The sequence below is a fragment of the Scleropages formosus genome, chromosome 9, assembly GCF_900964775.1.
Source record: "Scleropages formosus chromosome 9, fSclFor1.1, whole genome shotgun sequence".
NCBI classification, from domain to species: domain Eukaryota; kingdom Metazoa; phylum Chordata; class Actinopteri; order Osteoglossiformes; family Osteoglossidae; genus Scleropages; species Scleropages formosus.
This window is the reverse complement of record NC_041814.1, coordinates 2786816-2810572: the sequence shown is the minus strand read 5'-3', so window position 1 is coordinate 2810572 and position 23757 is coordinate 2786816. Positions and strand designations below refer to the sequence as shown.

The following is a 23757-nucleotide window of genomic DNA, read 5'->3' as shown; positions in this document are numbered from 1 at the left end:
CTCCTGCGCAACACAATCAAGTGACGTGCCTCGACAGACGGTCTGCGTGCAGTTTGCACGTTCTCCCGTCTTGGTGGCGGTTTCCTCTCGTGGTCAAGATGTGGTTCAGGAGAAGCGGCGACGCTACAGTTGACCGTGGTGTCACTCTGTGAGTGAATGTGTGTGTCTAGGCAACCTGCGGTGGACGGGCGTCCCATCCAGGGCGGACCCTCTCCAGTCTGGTGCCCTGTGCTTCCGCGATCGGCTCCGGGACCGCCTGCCTTGGGCAAGCGGTCAACGATGCCACCGAGAGGGTGGGTAATGAAGTAGCTCCTGTGCTATAAATACAACACATTTACAGCAAACTCAAGTGGATTCATGCTAAGATGTTTGGGAAATGCAGTCTCGCATTGTGATGAGGGGGGAACCTGAACAGAATGTCTTTGGAGTGTGGGAGGAAACCAGAGCACCCAGAGGAAATCCATGCAAGTGCCACACAGCCTGAGCGGGGATCAAACCAACGTTCTTTCGCACCACCCAGGTGCTGTGAGACAGCAGCGCTACTCGCTGTGTCACCGTTCCACCCGTAATAGTGCTCTTCTGATGATATTGTGACAGACAAAACCCGTGGTGGAGCAGAAGGCCGCGGCGTGAGACTTTGAGCGAAAAATGTAACTCCAGCTGTGAGTAAAGACGATGCTTTGAAGAGTCGGTCCATACGGTACGTGCATTAAAATATTTGCTATAATTTTGGAGTTTCCATCAGCGAGAACCTGTGATCGCAGGCTCTGCTGTGGTTGAGATAGTGCATCGAGAGCAGCGATGATTATCAGAAGAACCCGACGAGACACAGGATTTCGTCACACCGGAGCTGTAATCTGCTGAGAGACAAACTTCACGCTACGAGAGGGCTTCCAGCGAGCAACAGTTCAGCTGCTGTGTAGCTGCTCGCACCGGAATGAGCTCAGCAACAGGCGCTGGTGTCCGCCGTGGGATCCAAACCGAGACCCAACCGCCCCCGCAGCTGCTGTAGCACCTTAGTGGTTAGAGCTCCTGTCTTTCGCTCCACTGGTTGCAGGTTCACTCTCCACCTCTGGCTGTAATAGCCTTGAGCAAGATACTTACCCTAAATTGCTCTAGTAGGAGGTCGTGCCTTTTGTTATAGAGCACCTAAACCGTGGAATAGTCTACCAGTTACCGTCAGATACCCAGTCTGTCTCAGTCCTTAAATCCCAGCTAAAGACTTACATGTTCACTCGAAATGTAATTCCACTTGCCTTGGTTGTTTTTTAGCACCTTTATAAAAATGCATAATAAATTAAGTAACAAATTACTAACTGTTCTTTCTTCTTGTTGAGCACTACCTCGCTACATAAGACCTGATGAGGCCGGCCGGTGGTGACAGACGAATCCCACGCTGACTGAGGATGATGATCAACTGCTATGATGAACGAGATGTTCCATGCTGAGTTGGGGATCCAAGATGCCATTTAGCAACAGTATCATTATTGCTTGTTAAACTGGCTTACAAGTTGTTACTTTCTAGAATGCCCAGGAGGGGTGGGCACCTACTGGCCTGTGGACCCCCAGAGGTTTTTCTCTCCCTCAACCTTCAGGCAGGAGTTTTTGTTCCTTTCCCTGGTGGGCCAGTAGGTATACTTATAGCTCTATAATAAGTTCTTCATTATGGTAGCCATTAGTTGACTGTCTTCTTTGTTTGTATCAATTTTTCTTGCCTTATGCGTGTGTTAAAGCGCACTGCGTGAGAAGAGCACTCTATAAAAGTAAATTGAATCGAATTGAATTGTGCAAACGGGGTGCGGTGGCGCAGTGGGTGGGTTGGACCGGGTCCTACTCTCCGGTGGGTCTGAGGTTCGAGTCCTGCTTGGGGTGCCTTGTGATGGACTGGTGTCCCATCCTGGGTGTGTCCCCACCCCCTCCAGCCTTTTGCCCTGTGTTGCTGGATTAGGCTCTGGCTCCCCGCGACCCTGTATGGGACAAACGGTTTTAGATGGTGATGATGAATTGAATAGTAAAATTATCCAGCTGTATAAATGAATAAATAACTGTGAGTAGCTTAACAGTGTAAGTTGCTTTAGAGAAAAGTGTTGGCTAAATGATGTAATTTGATGCTTTTCTTCAAAGCAGCTTACAATGTTAAGCTACTCACAGTTATTTACTCATTTATACAGCTGGGTAATTTTTTACGGGAGCTATTTAGGGTAAGTAGTTTGCTGGAGAGTGCCGCAGCTAAAGGTGGGATTCGAACCTGTGACCTTTGGGTGCAAAGGCGCCAGTGCCACCTGCCACACCACCTCTGACCACAAGAGGGAGCCAAATGTGCATATAGGGGGAGCACCATTGCACAGGGCTGCCATGTGTCCTTCATGTGTTTTCATTAATCTGATGCTTTTCCCCAAAGCGACTTACAGTTATTTACCCATTTCACATTGCTCAAGGGTACTAGAGCTGGAGGTGGGATTCAAACCTGCAACCTTTGGGTCTCAGTGCAGCAGTTCTAACCACCACACCTCCAGCTGTCCTGGGAGGTGATTTAATAATAGCATTTAAATAATGCTGTTTCTATTTATAATCATATCTATTTATCACATCATGTCTTACTCACATTCCCTTGCATTTGTATAGAACATACCTGTACATACATATAATGTCTAGTGACTATTTTTGTATATTTGGTACTTTATACACACACACACACACACACACACACACACACACACACACACATTTTCAGAACCACTTGTCCCATACGGAGTCACGGGGAACCGGAGCCTACCCGGTAACACAGGGCGTAAGGCCGGAGGGGGAGGGGACACACCCAGGACAGGACGCCAGTCCGTCGCAAGGCACCCTAAGCGGGACTCAAACCCCAGACCCACCAGAAAGCAGGATCGTGGTCCAACCCACTGCGCCACCGCACCCCCACTGGTACTTTATATTTTTATATATTTCTTATCCTTCATTCACATATTCTATCTTCTCATCCGTGTCTTGTCACTGTCATTCTGTCTGTGCTGTGGAAGTTTCTGTCACTAAGACAAATTCCTTCTATGTGTGAATATACTTGGCAATAAAGTTTGTTCTGATTCTGATTCTGATTTATGGTAGTTATTGTCCACTGCAAAAAAATGGCACCAACCTGTGATGCAGCAGAAGCCAAGTAAATATGCACCGTCGCTCATTGTTCAGAACAAACATTTAAACGCAGCACTGAAGCCTCCCTCGTTGCACAGATTCATTTCTTCGTGCCATATTCACCCAGTCTAATTCGCCCACATCGCATCCTCGATGAAATGTCTCTCTTGTTGTCCTTTTACGTTTAAAGTTACTTTCTGGAAGTAGATGAACAGGCTTCTGTTATGCAGTGCAGATAAGATCCATTTATTTTCTTTACCTGGAAACATGGTAGGCTTGGTTATGCAAATGTATTTTACATCTACATGCATTAATTTACTTAGCTGACTCTTTCCTCCCAGGCCACATTTACAATTATTTACCCATTTATGCAGCTGGGTAATTTTACTGCAGCAGTTTTAGGGTAAGTACCTTGCTTAAGGGTGCTGCAGTTGGAGGTAAGAACCAAATCTGCAACCTTTGGGTCTGAAGGCAGCAGCTCTAACCTCTACATTACCAGCTGTCCCTGGGAGAGGGTTTACAGTGATTTACTTTAATTTAGCAGTAAGCATAGTCTGCATCTGAAATATATCATTATAATCCTTTTATACTGTATGCACATTATGATCACTGTCTTTCTTGATGCTCATCAGTTATTATTGTCCTCAACAAGAACAGTGCTGGAATTATGATTGTTTATTGCATAAATGCAAATTTAATGATGAGACTGTGGCATGTCCTGTTACACATTGATAAATTTGTGCAATTAGTGCCCTGCGTTTATTCTTAAGAGCTTGTACTTGGTGCAGGGCGTGCAAATTCAAAATTAATCTCTGAGGCTGCGAGAAAGAATACGTGAGTCATATAGGATATTAATATTGGTGGAAATTTTTCTTAGGCTGTGTGGGTTTGTCTTGAAAGCGTGCTCCTCATCTGAGTCCATTGTCACAGGTTCTAAAGTACCAAGGACGATGAAATCTCCCACCGAGGAAAGAACGAAATTATGGAGACAAATTTTTTCCATGCAAAAATACAGATTTTTGTCGAAAATGTGATATTCGACCTTTCCTCGCGATTTCCACGCTGGCCTCTACGACAAAGGGTTAACAAAACACAGTTATAATAGGATAACTGTCATGCTGCAGAGAAGTTCTATAGAAAAAATGGAACAGAAGGAGCATTTAGGATGCCATGTATATGCAGTTGCAATACTGTACATTCATTTAGCAATTATTGATTTTGTCCAAAGCGACTTCCAATGAACTTTATGTGGTGTTACCAGCCCATACACCTTATTCACCAAGGTGACTTACACTGCTAGATATACTACTTACACTGGGTCATTCATCCACACATCAGTGGAACACACTCTCTCTGTCACTCACACACTATGGGGGAACCTGAACAGCATGTCTTTGGACTGTGGGAGGAAACCAGAGCACCCAGCAAAAACATGCAAACTCCACACAGACTGAGCAGGGACTGAACCCACCTCCTCTCGCACCACCCAGGTGCTGTGAGTCAGCAGCACTACTCGCAGTGCCACCAGGTCGCCCATTGCAGACTGTTTTTCTCTAAGCAACTCGCAATGTTGCAGGGCTTGCATAGAGCAGGGTCATTCCCAGTGGAGCAATTCAGGGTAAGTACCTTGCTCAGAGGTACTAAAGCAGGAGGTGGGATTCAAATTCAGGTCCTTCGATCGCAGCTCCAACCGCTGCGCCACCTGCTGTCCCGTAGCATCATTAATCCGAGAGGTTAATAATTGCACTAGTGATGCGATCAGATACACGGCTGCAATCGTCTCAGCGCAAGAGGATGGATGTAGATGGAGGTGTGACGCACCGAGTGGCTCGACACAGTGGCCCTTTGTGTGGGGCAGCTCTAAGTGCCTGGTTGGGGGTGACAAAATGCAGGAAGTGCAGGGGCTCAGTGCTGCACTACACACCGCGAGACACTCAGAGCTGCACAAGGCCGCGGGAGAGACACCAATAGAGAGAGGCATTAGCCTGCTCGTCTCTCAACATACGCTTTTATCTTACATCCTCGAGCAGAAGGGGATCTCGCCACCCCGTTTTAGGAACTGAGGAGTAAATCAGGAGATACCGAGTCTTTTAGTTCAACTCACGGTGAGTTGCGCTTCCTCTTTGTCACGCATGTCGGAAATGGGGAGAATAGAGCCGTGCGGCGTGCCGAGAGCGGAGGGGAGGTAAGAACCGTCAGGTGAGCGGCTCTTCGTGCCGTCTGCGGAGAGCCACCCGAGGGGGTGTTCCAGAGCGAGGCGCCGCACGTGAAGGGCGCGCTGATGTGGCCTCTTTGCATGCAGACACGATGCCGAAGACGAGGCCGGTGGCGTCACTAGGATTGGTGTCACCTAGCGCGGTAACTCATGGTGTCCCCCCCCATGGGCCTCCTCCCGTAGGCCACAGAATCCTCAGTCATGTTTTTTCTACTCGTAAATTGTAATTGCCCTATATCACTGAATGTAATAGCAATAGTAGTGGCATAAACAACTAGAAAGTTAAGATTACACATTTAAATTACAATAATATCATACGCACAGCTTATTTTTTACATTTTTGCATATGTGGTAAAAGTGAAAATTCCACAAGAAAACATAGAATTCGAAGTGAAAACGTTTAAGAAGTAAATCAAAATTATGTTTATTTTTGCATTATTGGCATAGGATCACAAATACTAATTACCACAGTATTGTAGGTAAAACACCAGAAAATGTGACAAAATCAGCGACTGTAAACGAAAACAGCAGAAGCGGCGACGGAAACTAGAGCGCGTGCTCGCAGCGCTTGCGGATGAAACCACGTGATTCGAAGCGTCACTGTAATTGGGTAATAATGAGAGCTCCGAGCGGAGCGCATTAGACGGTTCGAAAAGTAAATGAGCGCGTAGTTTTATCCTTGTCGGTACATTGATACATGTAAGCTGGGCTTTATTGCGAACAATGTAGGGATATTTTTCTACGAAATAGTACATTTCTGCTGAAACGCAGCACAAACATTTTACGGACAGTCATTAATGTCACCCCCCAGCCAGTGACGTCACTATACGAGACACAGTGCGGAGGAAGAATAGCCCCCGGCTCGTTAAAAAATGAACCCGTCCCGCGCTCAGTCTCGGTTATTATTTTAGCGCCCAAATAGCCACTGCGCCGTATATGACTCCTCTCACGTGTGGAAAAAAGGGCACTTAAACTCACAGCCCATTGAATTAATTCACAAAGGTCTCATTTAGGGTTTTATCGCAGGGCACACACACGTGCACAGTAAGGGTGTCGCTCACTCTGCTGCAAACCTCATACAAACAGCGCTGAATTCAACTTGCAGGCCTGCAGCTGTGAGCCCACATTAATACTATAATATACAGTATATTGTCCTGTTACATGCAAATGTATTTATTATTTCCCTAAAAGATGCTTCAAAATCAAAGATGTGTCAATAAATTTTAGTGGTGGTCAGGCCTGAGGATATTCACATTTATGCTTTTATTTGCAGCCATTCGAGAGGATTTCTTTTACGTGGAAGATAAGGATAACACACACAATAGTATACTAGTACTACCCGAAGAATGAACTGTGGTAAACCAGTTACGCTAACTCTCAATGCAAACAATAAGTGTTGCTTTTTATTGTTTTCTGTAACATACATCACAAATATTCGATGCCCGAATTCATTAATCGCGTATGTTCCCATGCATTAAGCGGACTGTGTGTATTTATACATTTTATATAATTATAAAATACATATATTCATGAGTAAAGAAATGTTAGACCTACAAATGCACAGTTTTTATGACAGTATGTGAATAAACAAAGCATTGATGAGGAAAAATGTGCCACATTAATTTAGATTTACTCATTTAGCTGATGCTTTTCTCCAAAGTGCCTTACAATGTTAAGGTCACAACTATTACATGCTTACATTATTTATACAACTGGGTAATTTTACTGGAGTAATTCAGGGTAATTACCTTGCTCAAAGGTACTGCAGCCAGAGGGGGGGATCAAACCTGTGACCGTTGGGTCCAAGAGGAGTCATTGTAACCACTACACTACCAGCTGTCCCTGTACTAACCCAACTATGAATCTGGAGAGGCACACTTGGCAGAAAAGGGTCAATATGCTCAATTTTAGCACTTTTTTCAGAATTTAAAACGCTCCCTTTTTGCCCTCTTTGTTTTTCTTACCAGGAATCGCCTGCCTTACACCCTTGAAGGCAATTAACTGTTTGTGGAGGACACCCCAAAACCTTGAGCCGGGCTTGCGGACTGTCTCTGGGCTGGGAGAAGGTGACGGACACTTCAAGGTGGAGCTTTTCTGCTCCTCACCATCACTTTCTGCTTTCCTGCAGCCTTTCTTGGGGCTGAGTTGGAGAGGGCATGAGGACCGGGTCACCATGTGGGTCTGTACATCTGTGGTTGAGTCTTGCGAGTGACCGAGACGTCCGACACACGTCACTTTTTCATCCTTGCCCTGGCGCCGCCTGTCAAGGTGCAAGAAGAGCGCCTTCTCACTGGACCCCTGAGGGCTCTGGCTCAAGGTCACAAAACCATATGGTGTGGTCACCTTAGGAAGGTGCGGCAGGGAGAGGGCCACTCTGGTCGTCGGGTCCAGGATGTGCCGGGCCTCTGAGACCGGGCGGCTTGAGAAAGAACCCTTCCGCTCCAAGGGCTCCAGGATGTCATGGGGGACTCCGTGGACTCTGTGGCCAAATCTCTGTGAAGAAGAAAAGGAGCTGGAGGAAGACACCAATGATGGCAGAGATTCACTCACGTTTCTGGAGCACCTCAAGGCTTCGCCATCATCCTCTGCTCCTCTTCCCCCATCCAGTGCGAAGCCTCTGAGCGCTGCCGGGCTGGGGATGCTGAACGGCGGGATATTGTCTGGCATCACCACTTTGCTCAACATGCTGTCTTTGCTTCCCCAGCTTTCGGAGCTGCGGGTGCTTCCCAGTGACCACACACACGCTGTTCCCCATGGCGTCATGCACAGCCCGGTGCCGCTGTGTCTCCACTCCATGTGGAGCGTGTCACCTGTGCAGATGCCCACCCTGCAGTTTCTTGTCACACGCACTTTTCTGTCCATCGTAGCACCGCGAGCCTTGAATTGAATACTCCTTATGGTGTCGTGGGGTGACAGTCCGTCCGAACCACTCGCCCCATACAGGGCATGGGGAGCCAGAGCCTAACCCGGCACACAGGGTGTAAGGCCGGAGGGGGAGGGGACACACCCAGGATGGGATGCCAGTCCGTCGCAAGGCACCCCAAGCGGGACTCGAACTCCAGACCCACCGAAGAGCAGGACCCAGACCAACCCACCGCGCCACCACACCCCTTTTTGGGGGGTGACAGTAGGCAGGTTTTAAAGTTCCCCCCAAACCACTGAACTGTCCCACTCCCACGCACATCCCCACTTAGGCTGTTTGACACACGTCGAGCGGGGGATGGGCAGCTTTCGGCGGAAATTCAGACCAAGCATGGAGATCCATCCCACCATTCACTCAACAGGAGGACAGCGAACAGTGGGTTCGAATTCAGCTTGATCTGTGGGGTTTGTATTTTCGCCCTGTCTTCTCATGCTCTGGTTTCCTCCCACAGTCCAAAGGCATGTATTTCAGCATCATTGGTCATCCTAAACTGTCCATATTGTGTGTTTGTATGTTGTTACCCTGTGATGGATCATGACCCATCCAGCGTGTAACCCTGAGCACCCAGTGATTCCAGGGTAGGCTCTAGACTGCTGATTAATGAAGGCAAGCCAATGAGTGAGTAAATGAAGAGGTGACATATATGTTCTGTGGGAAGGGCCACTTCTAATAACTCATTTGTGAGAAATGATCACAAATACTTAGTTATTATATAATGGAAAAAGAAGCAATATTCCCTCTTGTGTTTAAAGAAGTCTAATAGTACCGGACACCTTGGTGAAATATGAAGGGTCACAATGTCACTATTATTGAATAAGGTTATTTTGAGAAAACTAATCAATTCGGTTTATACCAAAACATCAATATACACTCTCCGAACCCATATCTCTTTCTCCCCTGTTTGATGCTCTCTCACATAGGTGCAGTTTGAGGCCGCTTGCCCCAGGGAAGGGTTGCAGCAGGGCAGAGCCCAGCCCAACGGTGCAGAGCATGGGGACACACCCAGGGCAGGACTCAAACCCCTGACCCGTCAGAGAGCAGGACCCAGCCAAGCCTGCTGCGCCACCATGCCCCTCTTATATGTGATGCTCTAGTGTACATTTCTGCACCGAGAGTTACTTAATTGGCTAATTGCCGATGGGCGGCGCTGCTGATTGGTCAAGGTGTGCAGGAAGGCACTGATTGGTGGAGCTCTGTGCTGCATCAGCTATTTGTGCAACTCCCTGCAGTTGCTCTTGATGCACTTTTTGCGGCTGCTGTCCTTGGGTTGACCATGACTTGTACCCTTATAGTTGATCCTGAGCTGCCCAGCAACACCAAGGTACTTGGGCCTTCTTATTTGACCCAGCCATGTTGTTATGCTCTAATATAACAGGGTGAGAATGAGTTACATGGGCTCAGCTTATTTTTATTATTATTATATAGAAAAGTACATTTTGGTTGATGTAGTATTTTGCTGTGACTCCAAGGTACACTGTGTGAAATGTCTGGTTGTATCCCTTTTTCAATCTCCATTTGGAGGATAAGGCTGTGGTGAGAAGAGATGGGCTCCTGCACACTTTCCTCTCTCGCCTTTCTCAGTCCTGGCCGGTCACTTCTGTGGTAAGTGGCGTCAGTCCTACTCTGTTCACAGATGATGTGATCAGGGTTTTGGTTGGACTGCAGTGCCAGCAAGTAATGCTTTCCTGGCTTTATTACTGCTAACTATGATTAGCTTTAAAGTAATAAAGCTTTAATCCAGACTGGATTTTACTGTGAGTCTTAAGAGTGTTTTATATTTATCATTCTTTTTGATAGAATCCTAGTACTTGGTATGTATTCAAATTTTGAATTCATGTTAACTACTGAGAAAGTAGAGGGCCCTAAACTAACAAGTACTCCTGCCTGCTCTGGAGATAGTTGTGTTGATGATCTGACAGCTGACAAACTATTGTACAGATGCGTGCTCTCAATGGTTTCTGGTGGCTACTGGGGCTCTCGCCATTGAAGATCCTGCCCTCCCCTATGTTCTCACCGCCTCGCCAGCATCTTGCAGTGAGGAAGCGTTTGTCCCGTATTACCCGGCTGGTGCTGGCAATCCTGCCGCATCGCGTCCAGGGTGCGCTGGGCTTCCCGGTCTGCACCAGCATCGGCTGCTCTGTGTCACCAGGCAAGGGCTGTCTCTCGTACACCTCACCTTGGGGAGGCTGGGATTGCACTCTAGAGATACCTTGTCATATTTAGCCAAGCCCTTACTTAATGACTGGCTAGTTGGAGTGGTGAGTTAGACTCCATGAAATGGAGGGAAGCCTACAATAAGTTCTACTGGCTTTCTGTAGGAGGTGCTGCAGGATTACAAAACCAAAGGTAACAATGCCAATGATCTGACCTGGTTGTTTGTCTTCTAGAGGTAAGCAGCTCTCCCACAAAGCCTTGTGGAAAAGGCTGTAAGAGGAAATATGACACAGATGATGATGATGATGATGATGATGATGAACACCAGTCCTGGGTGGAGGTGCTTAACCAGGAGCTGGCAGAGGAGGACTGCAAAACAGACCCAGATTATGAGGTGATGTTGTGTGTACTTTTCAAAAAGGATGTAGTTCTGGAGGCTTGGTGTCTATGACATGAGCGATGCTGGCCAAGCTGAATAGCCAAACTAGGCATGATACTGGATACTCAGTCCAGATCGGAAAGCTAGTTGAGTGGTTCAGAGCTGTAGTTTAGCATGATGGCAGACTACGAGAAGCTGAGTTTTGTTCTTGGTGTCATCTATGATGGTCAACATTGAAACCTGTATGCATTAACCACTATAGGTTTCATTACACTTCCTGTCCTTGCAGCCCAGTACTATGGAGGAGACTGATAGTGAGGAGTATCATACCCACAATGATACAGAAAGTTCCCTTGAAATAGAGCAGTATGGCAACCATCTCAGAATCAAAGAGCTGACAAAGGTATTGTGTAGTGTTGTTACTGCAATATGTAGTGATGTCCCCTTGATCTTCAGAATAGTGTTAATGTTGAAGGTGGCTTTCTTTGAAACTGTAGGTCATAATGACTACATGGCAACATGTGCCAGACATTGTGTGCAATGAAGACTGTTTTCTCATTCAGGATATCCCTGCCGAGGCTTAGCAGACAGCATGGTGATCAGGTACGATGGAAGCAAACTGGCATCATGGCAGATTCCCTCTACACTTAACCTCTTAATTAAATCTTAACCTCTAATTAGTCTTGGTTCATGAAAGTTTTCTAGTCAAGGTGCTCTATGAAAGTACTTAACAACCCTAATCCTGCCAATCTATATAGGCTTTGATTCCATCTTCATCAAATCAATTGCACTCAAGGAAATCATGGTTTTGCTCAGGTTAAAAGAAAATATTCATAATGAAAAGCCACACCCTGTTAATTGGTAAATGCTGATTTACTGAACCTAGGGCCACTTAATCTGACTGGAGAAAAACATCTCAGCTGAGATTCCTCAGTTTACCACTTTCAATGCATACTGGGTTTAACTGAGAACAGCTAGTATAAATACTGCAGGCATAGATTGTTAATTGAAATGGATAGTGCAGGATATTGGCAGATGTTCCAGCCTCACTTTTTTGTGGAACTCAATGGGGTGAGAAATGGAACACCCCCCCCCCCCCCTCCTAAACCCACTAATATTCCTGATGTTAAGGCCAAAAACGATCCATAATGAACCTTAATGGAATGTAGTTATTCTCAGCTTTACTAAGCTTTCACCTGAATGTGATAAAGGCACATTTTGCTTGAATAATACTTGATTGCATTGTGTAATTTGAGCTGACTCCTGCAATCACTTCATGGTCTTGCACATCCTAGCACTGGGGATTGCTGGTTTTAGTAGACATCAACTACATTGGGACAGTTGGTAGCATAGTGGTTAGAGCTGCTTCCTTTGGCCCAAAACATTCCAGGTTTGGTTTCCAAACCTGGCTCTAGAACCCTTGAGCAAGGTACTTCTCCCTAAACTGCTCCAGTAAAATTACTTGGGTGGATAAATGGGTAAATACACTTAAGCAACTTCATTCTAAGTGTCTTTGGAGGAAAGCATGATCTAAATGAACTGTTTATCTCCCCTGAATATTAACTTGTTCCTTTTCCTTCAGGCAATCTGTTGTAAACTGCTGCCCCTCTACAGTCACTCAGAAGTTCTTAATTTTTGTATGTACATAATTTGTACACTTCTGAAATGCAGTAATAAATTCATTGTCTTTGAATGTGTGTTCTCTCAGCCTGATAATGGGGTGGTTCTCCACAAGAGGGTGTAGCTTCATTAAACTTTCCTTCTTGGAAGGAGTAGTGGGAGTTCAAAAATGCATATTAAATTGCACTTCTGAGGTCACTTGGATAATCAAAAATAAATGACTTGATGGGTAATCAGGTTACACCTTCAGATATCTGCACTGAGTAGTGCAAACAGCTGCTCTTTGCTATTGGAAAACTTTTTTTCCTACTATAGGCTGTATAGGGCATGGGCACAGAGGAGCTACAGTCATTTACCCCAGGACTTCCGACAGCCAGTGCTGAGAGCAGGGCTGACTTACCTTAAAGTTGAGTTGACTTTGAATAAGGCATTGGCTGTAATGCAAGGTTGCAATTTTGTTTTTTTTTTTTTTTTTTTCCTTCTTTTGGAGGGGAGAATGATCTTGGGCATCTGTCCTCTTTTTGTCCCTTATGGATACAGCATTTTTAAGTGGATTTTACTTCAGGCTGTGTTGTGACCTACATCTTTTGCTTAGTGCAGTTCTGTGCAGCCCTACAGGGAACACACTCCCCCCCTAATCTTTGTGACTTGATGTTCTTACCCCTTTTCAATGGACTCCTTTAAAATGAAATTCCTGTGCTCTCCAATGCCTTTAAGATGTATGGGAACATCCCCATCACTAATTTACCCTCCTGGTTTATAGATGGGGCTGTTATGGAAGCATGATTACTGTATTTGTGCCTCTACTTTTGGGGATGGGGGGTGGTGGTCCTTATTTTCTCACCCTAGTTCAGCAGCTCTAGGGCATGGTGTTTCAAAGTTAAGGTTTTCCCTCTGCTCTGAACTCCATCAAACCTCTAGCAAATGTTACAGCTGCAAGTATAGTGAGCCTTTTTGAGAAAGACCCTTAATACTCATGAGCACACAAGATATTATGGAAACATCCGTTGCACGAGACTCAATGGAGGAACCTGCACCCCAGCAGGCTATACAGGTATATGCTTTGTGGCAGTGGTGTGTCCACCAGTAGGCAGCACAAGGCATAAATCTACCAAACCTTCCCCACCAAGTGTGGTGAATGAGACACCCTGGCTGCAGGAGGAATGAGTGATGTGGGTGTAGAGCCCTTAATGACACTCTAGAACCTGCAGGCATGTTTTTGTTTGTGGTTTAAGAATTCTTCATTTGAGTATTGGAAGCTGTTTGCTCCGTCTACTGCTTGTGAATGTTTGTGCTTTATGAACAAAGTGTTGGGTTGAGAGTGGAACTCCATTGCATGTAAAGGACGAAACAAACAGCGTTAACTGAGGCTGATTGGCCCAAGTTCACACATTAAAGCAATGTGACCAGCCACTGTGATGCTAAACAACTTGTGTACAGGCAGTCCCCAGATTAGAAACGAATTTCGTTCCTAAGTCGGAACAGTTGGGTATGGTGGGTATCCAACTTCAGTTTGTCAAATGTTTGTCTTAATATATAGTCTGTCTACCTTTCTATGCATAAAAAATAAAAACACTTCCAGATGCACTAAAACATCTTCAGTACAACAATACAGTAATACAATGTAATGACAAATGTAACTACAGTATAATAGGCAAAAATGTTACTACACTAATAGAGAATGTGTGTAGGTATAAAAAAACATTAAAGAAGCTATCAGGTTCCAGTGTTCATTGGCATTTCACCTTTTTTCAGTTGCTTTATTAGTTCCACTTTAATTTCAATCGTGATTGTTTTTCTTTGCATCACATTTACATTTTGGTGCCATGGTTAGGAGAGTAAAAAAAAAACAATTAAACCTAAATACAGCAACACACGAGACACTTAACAGTAACGTGGTCCGACTGAAAAGGAAGTTTTAGTCATGGCTCAGGAACCAATGAACCACCGTAGATGCACAATCTTTTGATGCGCGTCACAAAGTAGCACCCGTTTGTTGTTATGAATCATTGTATGTAACTCAAATTTTTAACATAACAGGCTTTACAGGGGGTGGTTTAACTATGGGTTGTTCCTAAGTAGGATGTTTGTAACCCAGGGACTGCTTGTATAGTGAAGTTTGATACAGCTATGTAGGATTTTGGTTTGAACTCCTTAGCTGTAAGGAATCCTATTAGAGAAATGGGTATCATTGGAGGTTTGTAGCAGAACAGTGATACAGTGGGAGAAGGTTTCAAAATGAGACTCTGCATGAGACCTTGTTCGGCAGATCATTTCGTAAGGTTCTCAGCTGTCTATGACGGCGATGGATAGGCGAGTTGTTTTATGCCTTAGCTTGGATGCTGCAGATAGACCTTGATGGATGGATGCTTTGAGAACTTTTTCTGCTTTAAGCATTGCTTCTGGTTCCAGGTACCCTTTCTGGGGAGCTAATGACTTTTCTCAGGTACTCTTAAAGGGACAAATGTTGGTCATTGGTAGCCAGGGGCCATGGGCTGGCTTGCTGGCCTTTGAGAATCCTGGTTTTGCCATGGCTCTCATTCTTTTTTTAGGGTTCCAAGAAAACCATACAGTAAAGTGTAGGTGAAAATGCTGTGACTGCATGTTGAGCAGAAGGAATATGTGAATAGCAGATACTTGTGTATAAAAAGGGTAAACTTATCTTACCTAGTTGACAGGATTAAAGCAATTATGGTGTAAAAGTTCTGGTAGTTATGTGATGCATGTAGTTCAGGATGTATACAAAAATGTGCATTTGGAAAATTTACTGCTGGTCTATTTTAAAGCTGTCTTCATATTTACATTCATTTTGCCATGTTCCCTGTCCGGAAGCGAGAGGGTGAACAGGAAGTTTATTAGGGTAATCCAATAACCGTGGTCTCAGACAGGCAAGGGTCACCAAGGGACAATTGTCTTTCAAGGGGAAGATCCAGAAGGCGAAGTCGAGAAGAAGGCGTGGGTCCAGGAACACAAGAAAGCAAATCAGGTGGTAGGGTTCAGGGATCGGAGGAGCAAGGAGTAGGGGGTCACAGGGCAATGAGTGAGGAGCAGGAAGGGCTAGGGGCAAGGAACGAGGAGTAGCAGCAAGGTGTGTCATGGGAAGCTTGGGTGCGAGGCAAACAAGGTTCCGCATCAGCCTTGGTCCTGTCGCTGCCTTTTATGCTCCCGTCCTGACTGGTTCCCAGGTGTAGCCTGTTGCCGGTAGCGTGGGCGTGGCACATTTAGCTTATGCTCTTCTCCAAAATGACTTGCTGTGTTAGATTACTTAGAACTACTTACCCATTTGTACTGTACAACTGGGTAACTTCACGTGAGCAAATTTAGGGTAAGTACCCCAAGGATGCTACAGCCAAAAGTGGGATTTTGAACCTGAAACCTTTGCGTACGAAGGCAGCAGCTCTAACCCGTATGCTACCAGCATCTACATATTTCAATAGATGATCTGTAACTGCACAGGAAGTCCCTTTACCATCTCCAGAACACCTGTGATTTGCGTTTTTCCCTCTTGGATTGGACCAGCAGACTTGAGAACAAGTTAGATGTTTAATGAAGCTTTGGCATCCAGATTTGTTTCTCTGGGATATTCTAATTTGCATATCTGAGGCTACTCTTTAGACTTCATGGGAAAAGATGAATAAAGCTTTGCAGGCTCTGGTGAGCAGATGGACCGCTTGGACGAGAACGGATTTAATATGTACGAACTCGGTGGGCAGCAGCCATGGTGAGAATCGAACCACTGTTGCAACACTAATGGAGACAACATTGAGAACAGTGCCAGACTGCTGAGGTTGCTCGCTGATGCTACTTGTTAATTTGCCATCACTCGTTTGTAATGGCAAGGAAAATATGCATTTACTTGGGAAAACAACATATGTTTGTAAATTCTACATTAGATGCAGGGTTATGAACATCCAATAATAACAAATGAGCTCAGCTGATGTTTACTAACACAGCAATGCAGTTGTAAGGGGTGTGAGCCAAGAATACATCTTTAAAAGGGTATAAACTATGGTTTCCCCTTAAAAGACAGAGGAGGGCTGATTTTGTGTAAATTGCATTAATACAAAAAAGACTCATCAGTATAAATGGGTAAGTTTTAAGGAGCTTAACATTGTGAGTTGCTTGCAGGGAGAACTTGGCAAGAATGAATGAGTCTAATTTTCCACCCATGCTGTGACAGTGGTTTAGGGCAAAGTGCTCATTTCTATGGGGAAACTACAGATGCTCCTTGACTTACGATGGTTCAACTTATGATTTTTTGACTCTGCGATGGTGAGCTGGCAATAGACAATCGGTAGAAACCGTACTTCGAAATTTGAATTTAGATTTTTTTTTCTTTTTTTTTTTTCCCTGGGTGACCGATATGCAGACTGATACTGTCTTGTGATGCTGGGGAGCCACAGCGATCGACATCTCCCAGTCTGTCACGAGAGATGTTTATTAAATGCATTTTCGACTTAAATATTTTCGATTTACGGTGGGTTTCGTGGAGCGTAACCCCGTCATAAGTTGGGGATCACCTGTACCTTTATGCAGGTGCTGGGCTGTCAAGGGTGTTTTCTGAGGTCTGTTAACAGTATTGAGCAACTTATTAGCACTTGTGCTCTGCTGAAAACATTGGCTTCCAGTTATTCTGTGCAATGGAACCAGGTGTAAAAGTATTGCAACGCCTGTGTTGTTCTAAAGCCGTACAGCATACACCAAGGCTGCTTTTGGGATTAGTGACGGCATTAAAATTCCCAGTGCTTGCTTTCCTACTGTGGAAAAAGACACTGGACATTCGTATACACACACACATCTTCAGAACCGCTTGTCCCATACGGGGTCACGGGGGAACCGGAGCCTATCCGGCAACACAGGGCGTAAGGCCGGAGGGGAGGGGACACACCCAGGACGGGACGCCAGTCCGTCACAAGACACCCCAAGCGGGACTCGAACCCCAGACCCACCGGAGAGCAGGACTGTGGTCCAACCCACTGCGCCCCCGCGCCCCCTACAACATTCGTATAGGAACTTGCAATATTTCCTCATGGTTCACGGACACTTCAAAGCAGATCCCAGGATTTTTTTTAAAACTGAGCTTATATAGCTGATGTCTTTCTCCAAAAATCACTAGTGAAGTTTGTTTGCTACATTACTTTTAATTAGTTACCTGTTAATATGGCACGGGAAGTGTGCAATTCAACGTAAATACCTTACTCGAGGGTTCTGCAGCTGGGTTGGTGGTTTGAATCCAGGTCTTTTGGTTGCAAAATAACTACTCTAACCGCTACACCATCTGCTACCTCATTAGACAAAGTACCAGAGGTGTTTTCAAATGGAAGCTCATCCCAGACCAGAGCGTGACTAAGGATGGGTCTCCAGTTTTATTTTTTCCAAGTACATACAGTGGGATTCATTTGATAAACAGTTGGGGGGGAATCCTGAGCCAGACCTCTGACAGATGAGGACACGATAGTTATTGACAGCCATTAATTTGCAAATGGAACTCTTTCAAACAAGGAGATAATAGTTTGGTTTTTTCAAAGGTGCTTTAATTTGGCTCACTACTGCTTTGGGTGTAATTAAGTGTAATTCTGTCATTGAAGCATCTGTCCTGACAATGTGAACACAACACAACAGCGAGAGTTAATTGCAGATCCTAAGTAGGTGGATGTTATCTATCGAGTGGTGCATTTCTTGAGCCTAGTCAGTGGCCACACATCTCCACTTTGTGCTGCCATGGATCCTTCCCGGGGAATTGGTTCTCCGTTCATATGCTCCACGCATGCGTGTGTCAATGGGAGTGTGTTAAGTACGATTGTCTGACTACTATAAAATTGTACGAACTTACATCTGTCCGTTTGACGCATGTAAACTAGACAAACGTTGGCAGCTGAACGACAAGTGTGTGCCGTAGATCACATCACCTCTGAACACCAGCAGAAAGGCCAGAGGAAATGACAGCCTGACTCAGTCACTTGGCAGTCGTTATCTATGTGACATGACGTGGACGGCTTCCAACGATTTTAGTGACATCAACGCTGAATATATAAATACGTGAGCGCTAACAGGTGCCGTAGTAGTTAGAATGGACTCCTGCTTTAAGGATCCAGGTTCAAGTCCCAGCTTGTACCTTGACCCACGGTATGGTCACTGTCCTGAATTGGTTCGGTGTAGAAAATACCTTCCTGTGTAAATGAGGAAATAATCAAGCCTTGCTTACAAAACTACTGTAAGTCAGTTTGGAGAAAAGACTCTAAGCGATAATGTTTTCTCTATACATATGAATTATGAATTCAGATTTACCTTTATGTTAAAATCTGAACCCATTTTCCCCAATGAAAGCCTGGAATGCAGTATACATGTTTTGATGAAATAAAGTTTAGTCTGTTCTGTGTTCCTTCCCAGGAGGTGTAACACTGGGAAGGGAGTGTCTGCTTGACTGATGCATTGATTGTTGGGTTGACACTTGAGTTTCCTTCCCTTCAAACAGTGCAAACTTTGTCTGACTGCCCTAGGGGGCATCCCTTTCCTCTGACATCCATAGCAACGCTGAAAAAATCTATTAAGTTCCCCCGCTCTTCAGTATCGGAAGAGGTCCCTGGTGCAGTCTTCGTTTGACATTCTTCTGCGCGCTTTTGACTTCGCAGCCAAACCTTGTACATGTTAAATGCGGTAAAATTAGTGAGGCCAAAGTAAGCAGCCCTTGCCGCAAGGAAGAGTGTATCTGAAAAATAAGCTTTTGGTGTTCTACACGTGATGGAGTTCAGTAGTTTTTGTGGCGGAGGAAACATGGAAGGTAACTTCAATCTTTGTACGATTTAAAATAACAAAGTGTAAATTTAATTGTTGGGTGGCACAGCGTAGCGCTGCTGTCTCACAGCACCTGAGCGGTGCGAGAGGATGTGGGTTCGATCCCCGCTCAGTCTGTGTGGAGTTTGCATGTTCTCCCTGTGTCTGTGTGGGTTTCCTCCGGATGCTCTGGTTTCCTCCCACCATCCAAAGACATGCTGTTCAGGTTCACCCACAGTGTGTGCTCCACTGATGTATGGATGAGTGACCGAGTGTAAGTAGTGTATCTAGCAGTGTAAGTCACCACGGTGAATAAGGTGTGTGGGCTGATGACACTACATAGAGTTCATTGGAAGTCGCTTTGGAGAAAAGTGTCTTCTAAAGACATGTAAATGTCAATCTAATTAAACGAAGCTTTGGCGCTGCTTTTTCTTTAATGTGGCCCTTGTGAGAACATCGCGGATGGTGTTGCTGGAAGGCATGTTTGCACGGTGCCTGACTTCCGTGGCTGAGTAAGGCAGCGTTCAGTAGCGCAATGTTCACGATGAAGGGCAGGCCGTGCCGAGCAAATGGAGCTTAGGTAGCGGTCAGTGAGCACAGTCCATCACGATCGCCACAGCCCACATAATTTGAAAGAGGCTCAGGGCTGGGTGTGTGAATGATGTGGGCTGTGTCAGTGTCCATTATCTTGCAGGTTGCTGGTGGCCTTGTCCTTGGCCTCCTGTCTCTCTATCCTGCCTCAGCTGGGAGCCCCACTGATGTGGAGTCACCTTGAGTGCACAGCAGTGTGTGTGTGTGTGAGAGAGAGAAGTGCTGCCAGGTCTCAGGGCTGCAGTAAAGCTGTGTTATCAGGAGAGGAGCGTGGGAGTGTTGGACAGGCAGGAGGGAAGTTCTCAGTGTCTGGTTCACATGCAAAAATCACTTCAGATGCCCTTAACCAGACCTGTTGCCTAGCAGATTATGTGACACTTTATCACGCTTCTTACTGGCTGCTGGTTCCCGCTTCTCCGGTGGCAGTGAACAGCATCCACCTGCTTGTTAGACGGCTTGAACAAATGGTTTTTAATATGTTGTGCGAATACAATTCTTCCATTAAAATGGCCTCTTGGAGCGCTCTTGTTTCACCGACATGAACGTCATTTCTAGAAGCGTCTGCTGAAAAAAAATGTACATGCCCTAAGCGTCACGTGAAGGATGCCGATCACCTTGTGCTGCGCTGATGAAGCTGGGCCAGTGCTCCCAAAGGACCGTGCGAGACGTTCTCGAACATCCGGCCGCAGGTGTGTGTGTGGGCTCGGCGTGCCGTGCAGGATGCTCTCTCGTGTCGGTCGTAGCGTCTCGGTGACTCGCTGCGGCTGACGGAAAATACCCCTGGCTCTCGTTTCAGGGGACAAAATCTGCTGAAATTGGGCATCCAATTAATCGCACTTGAGTGTGCAGTTATTGGGGGCAAAGCGGAGGCGGCCTTATGTGCGGCGCCCGGCGTGGGCGCCGTGCTGAAAAGCAGCACATGCTTTTCTTCTTGCGTGTCTGCAAATGCATCTGTATTGTGTGTGGGATGAAGCTGCATAGTTGTCTGACCCCCACCGACACAAAAGAGAGGGTGATTCGAGTGTGTGTGTGTGTCGGGGGGGGGGTTCTCCTGCTTTCTCCATCTTTTTGTGATGGTGAGAGGTTCATCTCCTGGAACTAAATGCAACAAGGGTCCTTCAGTCTCAAGAGCCATTAGTGGCGTTAGGCATTCAGCGGTATCGAACGAGCCTCGGTGTTTGTCGTGAGGCTGGATCACGCGCCATCGGCTGATGGTAATGAATACATATGGTCCTCCTGAGACTGCGGTACAAAACCTCTGCAAATAGTCCAGTCAATACAGCGGTGCTCAGTTTGCCTGGGTACGGTGGTGCTCCGCAACAAGCTCCATTTGCATGTCCCGCACTCAGGCTTCATAATGTAAAGTAGAGGCCTGTGCCGATGAATTATCTCCGGGTGTTACGCTCCCGCGCTGACACCGCGCACGCTCACCGAATACAAAAGACAAAGAAACGGCAGGGTGCGCTGCGCAAAGCCAAGTCACTCCTCACGAGCACCGATGCTGTGACACGGTAATCCAGGGAGCGCATCATCCGACACTGCGCTCGTTCACAAACGCAGGGTGAAACATGACACTTGCGTTACTACAACTAATTGATTAGGGTTTAATGAAAATTTCTGGAGATCCGATGGTTTAAGGACTCTGCTTCGGTGTCGGGGTCCTCGCCGCTTCGGCGTCCTCTGATCGGTTGATAATTCGACTCCCGATTTACCGTTCTACTCCAGCTCAGCGCTGGAGCTCCCGGGTCTGTTGGTGCTTATCGTTCATTCAGCAGCGTTTCGCATAAAAAGGAACGACATGAGATGCATTGACACAAGTCAGGCTGTAGTCATTTACATTACATTTTATTTGACATTATCAAATTACTATTGTGCCCCAACATGGGGTTCATGCTTTGGACTCATGTCTGAAATGATACTGGCACTGTAGTCTGGACCCAGGGACCAGTCCAGATGAGCTTCTGATTAATCTAGAGGCTGGTTTCATATCTGATATGAAAACCTGACTAGTTTGAATTTCTAAATGTTTGAGGGGGACTATGTTTTAAAAAAAATAAAAATCTGCCCCTAACAAATTTCGAAATAGAAAAAAATACACAAGGGGAAAAGTATGCTTGTTACACAAACACACAGACCCGAGGCCACGATCGAACCCGGGACCCTGGCAGCATGAATCAGCCTCTAACTGCAAATCCGCCCCCACGTTTCTGTCTATAAATAGGCCAGTTATGGAGGACTTGTTTGGAGCAGCTCTAATAACAGAATACAAAATATCCTTTTTTTATGTAAAATATGGGTCTTGTGCCACAACACGGCTTCCAGATTGATTAAATTCCATTAATCATTGTTTGTATCAAAGTTTTTGTAATGGGATCATCAAATTCAATACCTTCTAGCTCTTTCAGTGGGTTTCCAGTGGTTTGCACATTGTTTAATTATGACTTTAATCTTTGTGATTTAACGGGACTAGTGTAGTGGTGAAGGCATCACTTTTCAGTGTAAAGGTTGCCAGTTCAAAGCCCACTACTGTATCACCCTTTTTCAAAAGCACCTATCCTGAATTGATGCAGTGGGGATATGCTGATGTATACATGGGTAAATCATTGTAAAAGGTTAATAATCTAATCTTGAAAATTGCCTTGGACAAAGATGTCACCTAGATAATGGGGTACTGCAGTTAGAGCCGCTGCTTTCCGCTTGAAGCACCTGCTTTCTCATCCAACCTACTGCTGGAGTACCCTTGAGCAAGAAATGCACCCTAAATTACTCCAATAAAAATGACCAAGCCATGCAAATGGTCTAATGAGTGCAACACCATAGGTTGCTATGGAGAAAAGTGCCATCCTACAAAAAAGTTTAAAAAGGGTAATAGACAGAACTGGTGGGCCCTGTTGTTTTTCAGAAAAATCCTTAATCTGAATGGTTCTAATTTACATGTACGTGTATTTGACACTTTTCTCCAAAGTGACGTACGTCTTGTAGAAAATACAATGTGTTCGTCACGTTAGCAGGAAGAGACACTTAACTGTAGTTAAGAATTACATTTACTTTCCACCATATGAACCGATGTTCATCACATGAGTAGCGACATAAAACTTCATCAAAATAGCCAAGATTCCTGATCACCTGCCTAGTAATTTGAGATGCACATAAACATTTACGTTACATTACGTGAATAGCTGTGTGACAGTTCATTTGTTATTCAACAGCTGTGATCTCAAAATTATAGTGCATGAACATTTACACATCACATGACCTTAGGAGATCATCGTTGAAGTGAGTATGGAAGAGGTGAGTTTTCACACCCTTTTTAAATGTGGACAGAGACTCAGCAGTTCTGAGTGAGAGGGGGAGGTCATTTACCACAACAAAGCCAGAACAGAGAACCAAAGCTACTGTGGTTTCAGGGTTTTCAACCTTTGCGAATACATGGAGTTGCATTTCCACAATTCCTCTGTTGGGTAGAAAGTCCTTTTTTTGTCTCATCCCCACGCGCCTGAACGAATGAATATACATTTTTTTACTTGATTAAATATCTTTAACGTGTAGTAGGCTTCAGATGAATCCATGACTGCACATTTCTATGGACAGTAGCTATGGTTCATTTAATACCCTCTCTTTCCAGATACATTCAGTGCTTTCAGTGAAAGTTTGTCGCCAGTTTGTGTTGTTCTTTTGCAGAATTTCTCCTTTTGCCTCATACATCATAGCTTCTGTGCAGCATGCAGCTTTTAGCCATTTCTTGGCTGACTGATTACATGTAATTACAGCCATTAAATTATGCAGCTTTGTGCAAAGGGCTCTCGAATGCTTTAACATTTGAAATGTGCCAGTGCTTTCCAGCCGAAAAGGGTCTGCGGTGATGTAACGCCTGAATATTGCAGCAGCCTTTTCTTTTTTTTTTTCCCCCCCCTCCTTCGAACATGTAGACTCTGTGTGATGATGCATTCCTCACAGATTTGTTTG

General features: G+C 45.3%; 1 protein-coding gene across 1 annotated transcript; it reads left to right on the top strand.

The window, feature by feature from the left end:
• Positions 1 to 9529: 9529 nt before the first annotated feature.
• org (oogenesis-related gene) lies at positions 9530 to 12499 on the top strand. Its single transcript, XM_018728147.2, has 7 exons — positions 9530 to 9594; positions 9795 to 9875; positions 10212 to 10422; positions 10661 to 10821; positions 11096 to 11209; positions 11370 to 11409; positions 12389 to 12499. The coding sequence occupies exons 1-6, from the start codon at positions 9547 to 9549 to the stop codon at positions 11388 to 11390; spliced, it is 636 nt and encodes a 211-aa protein (XP_018583663.2). The 5' UTR covers positions 9530 to 9546; the 3' UTR covers positions 11391 to 11409; positions 12389 to 12499.
• The last annotated feature ends 11258 nt before the right edge of the window (positions 12500 to 23757 follow it).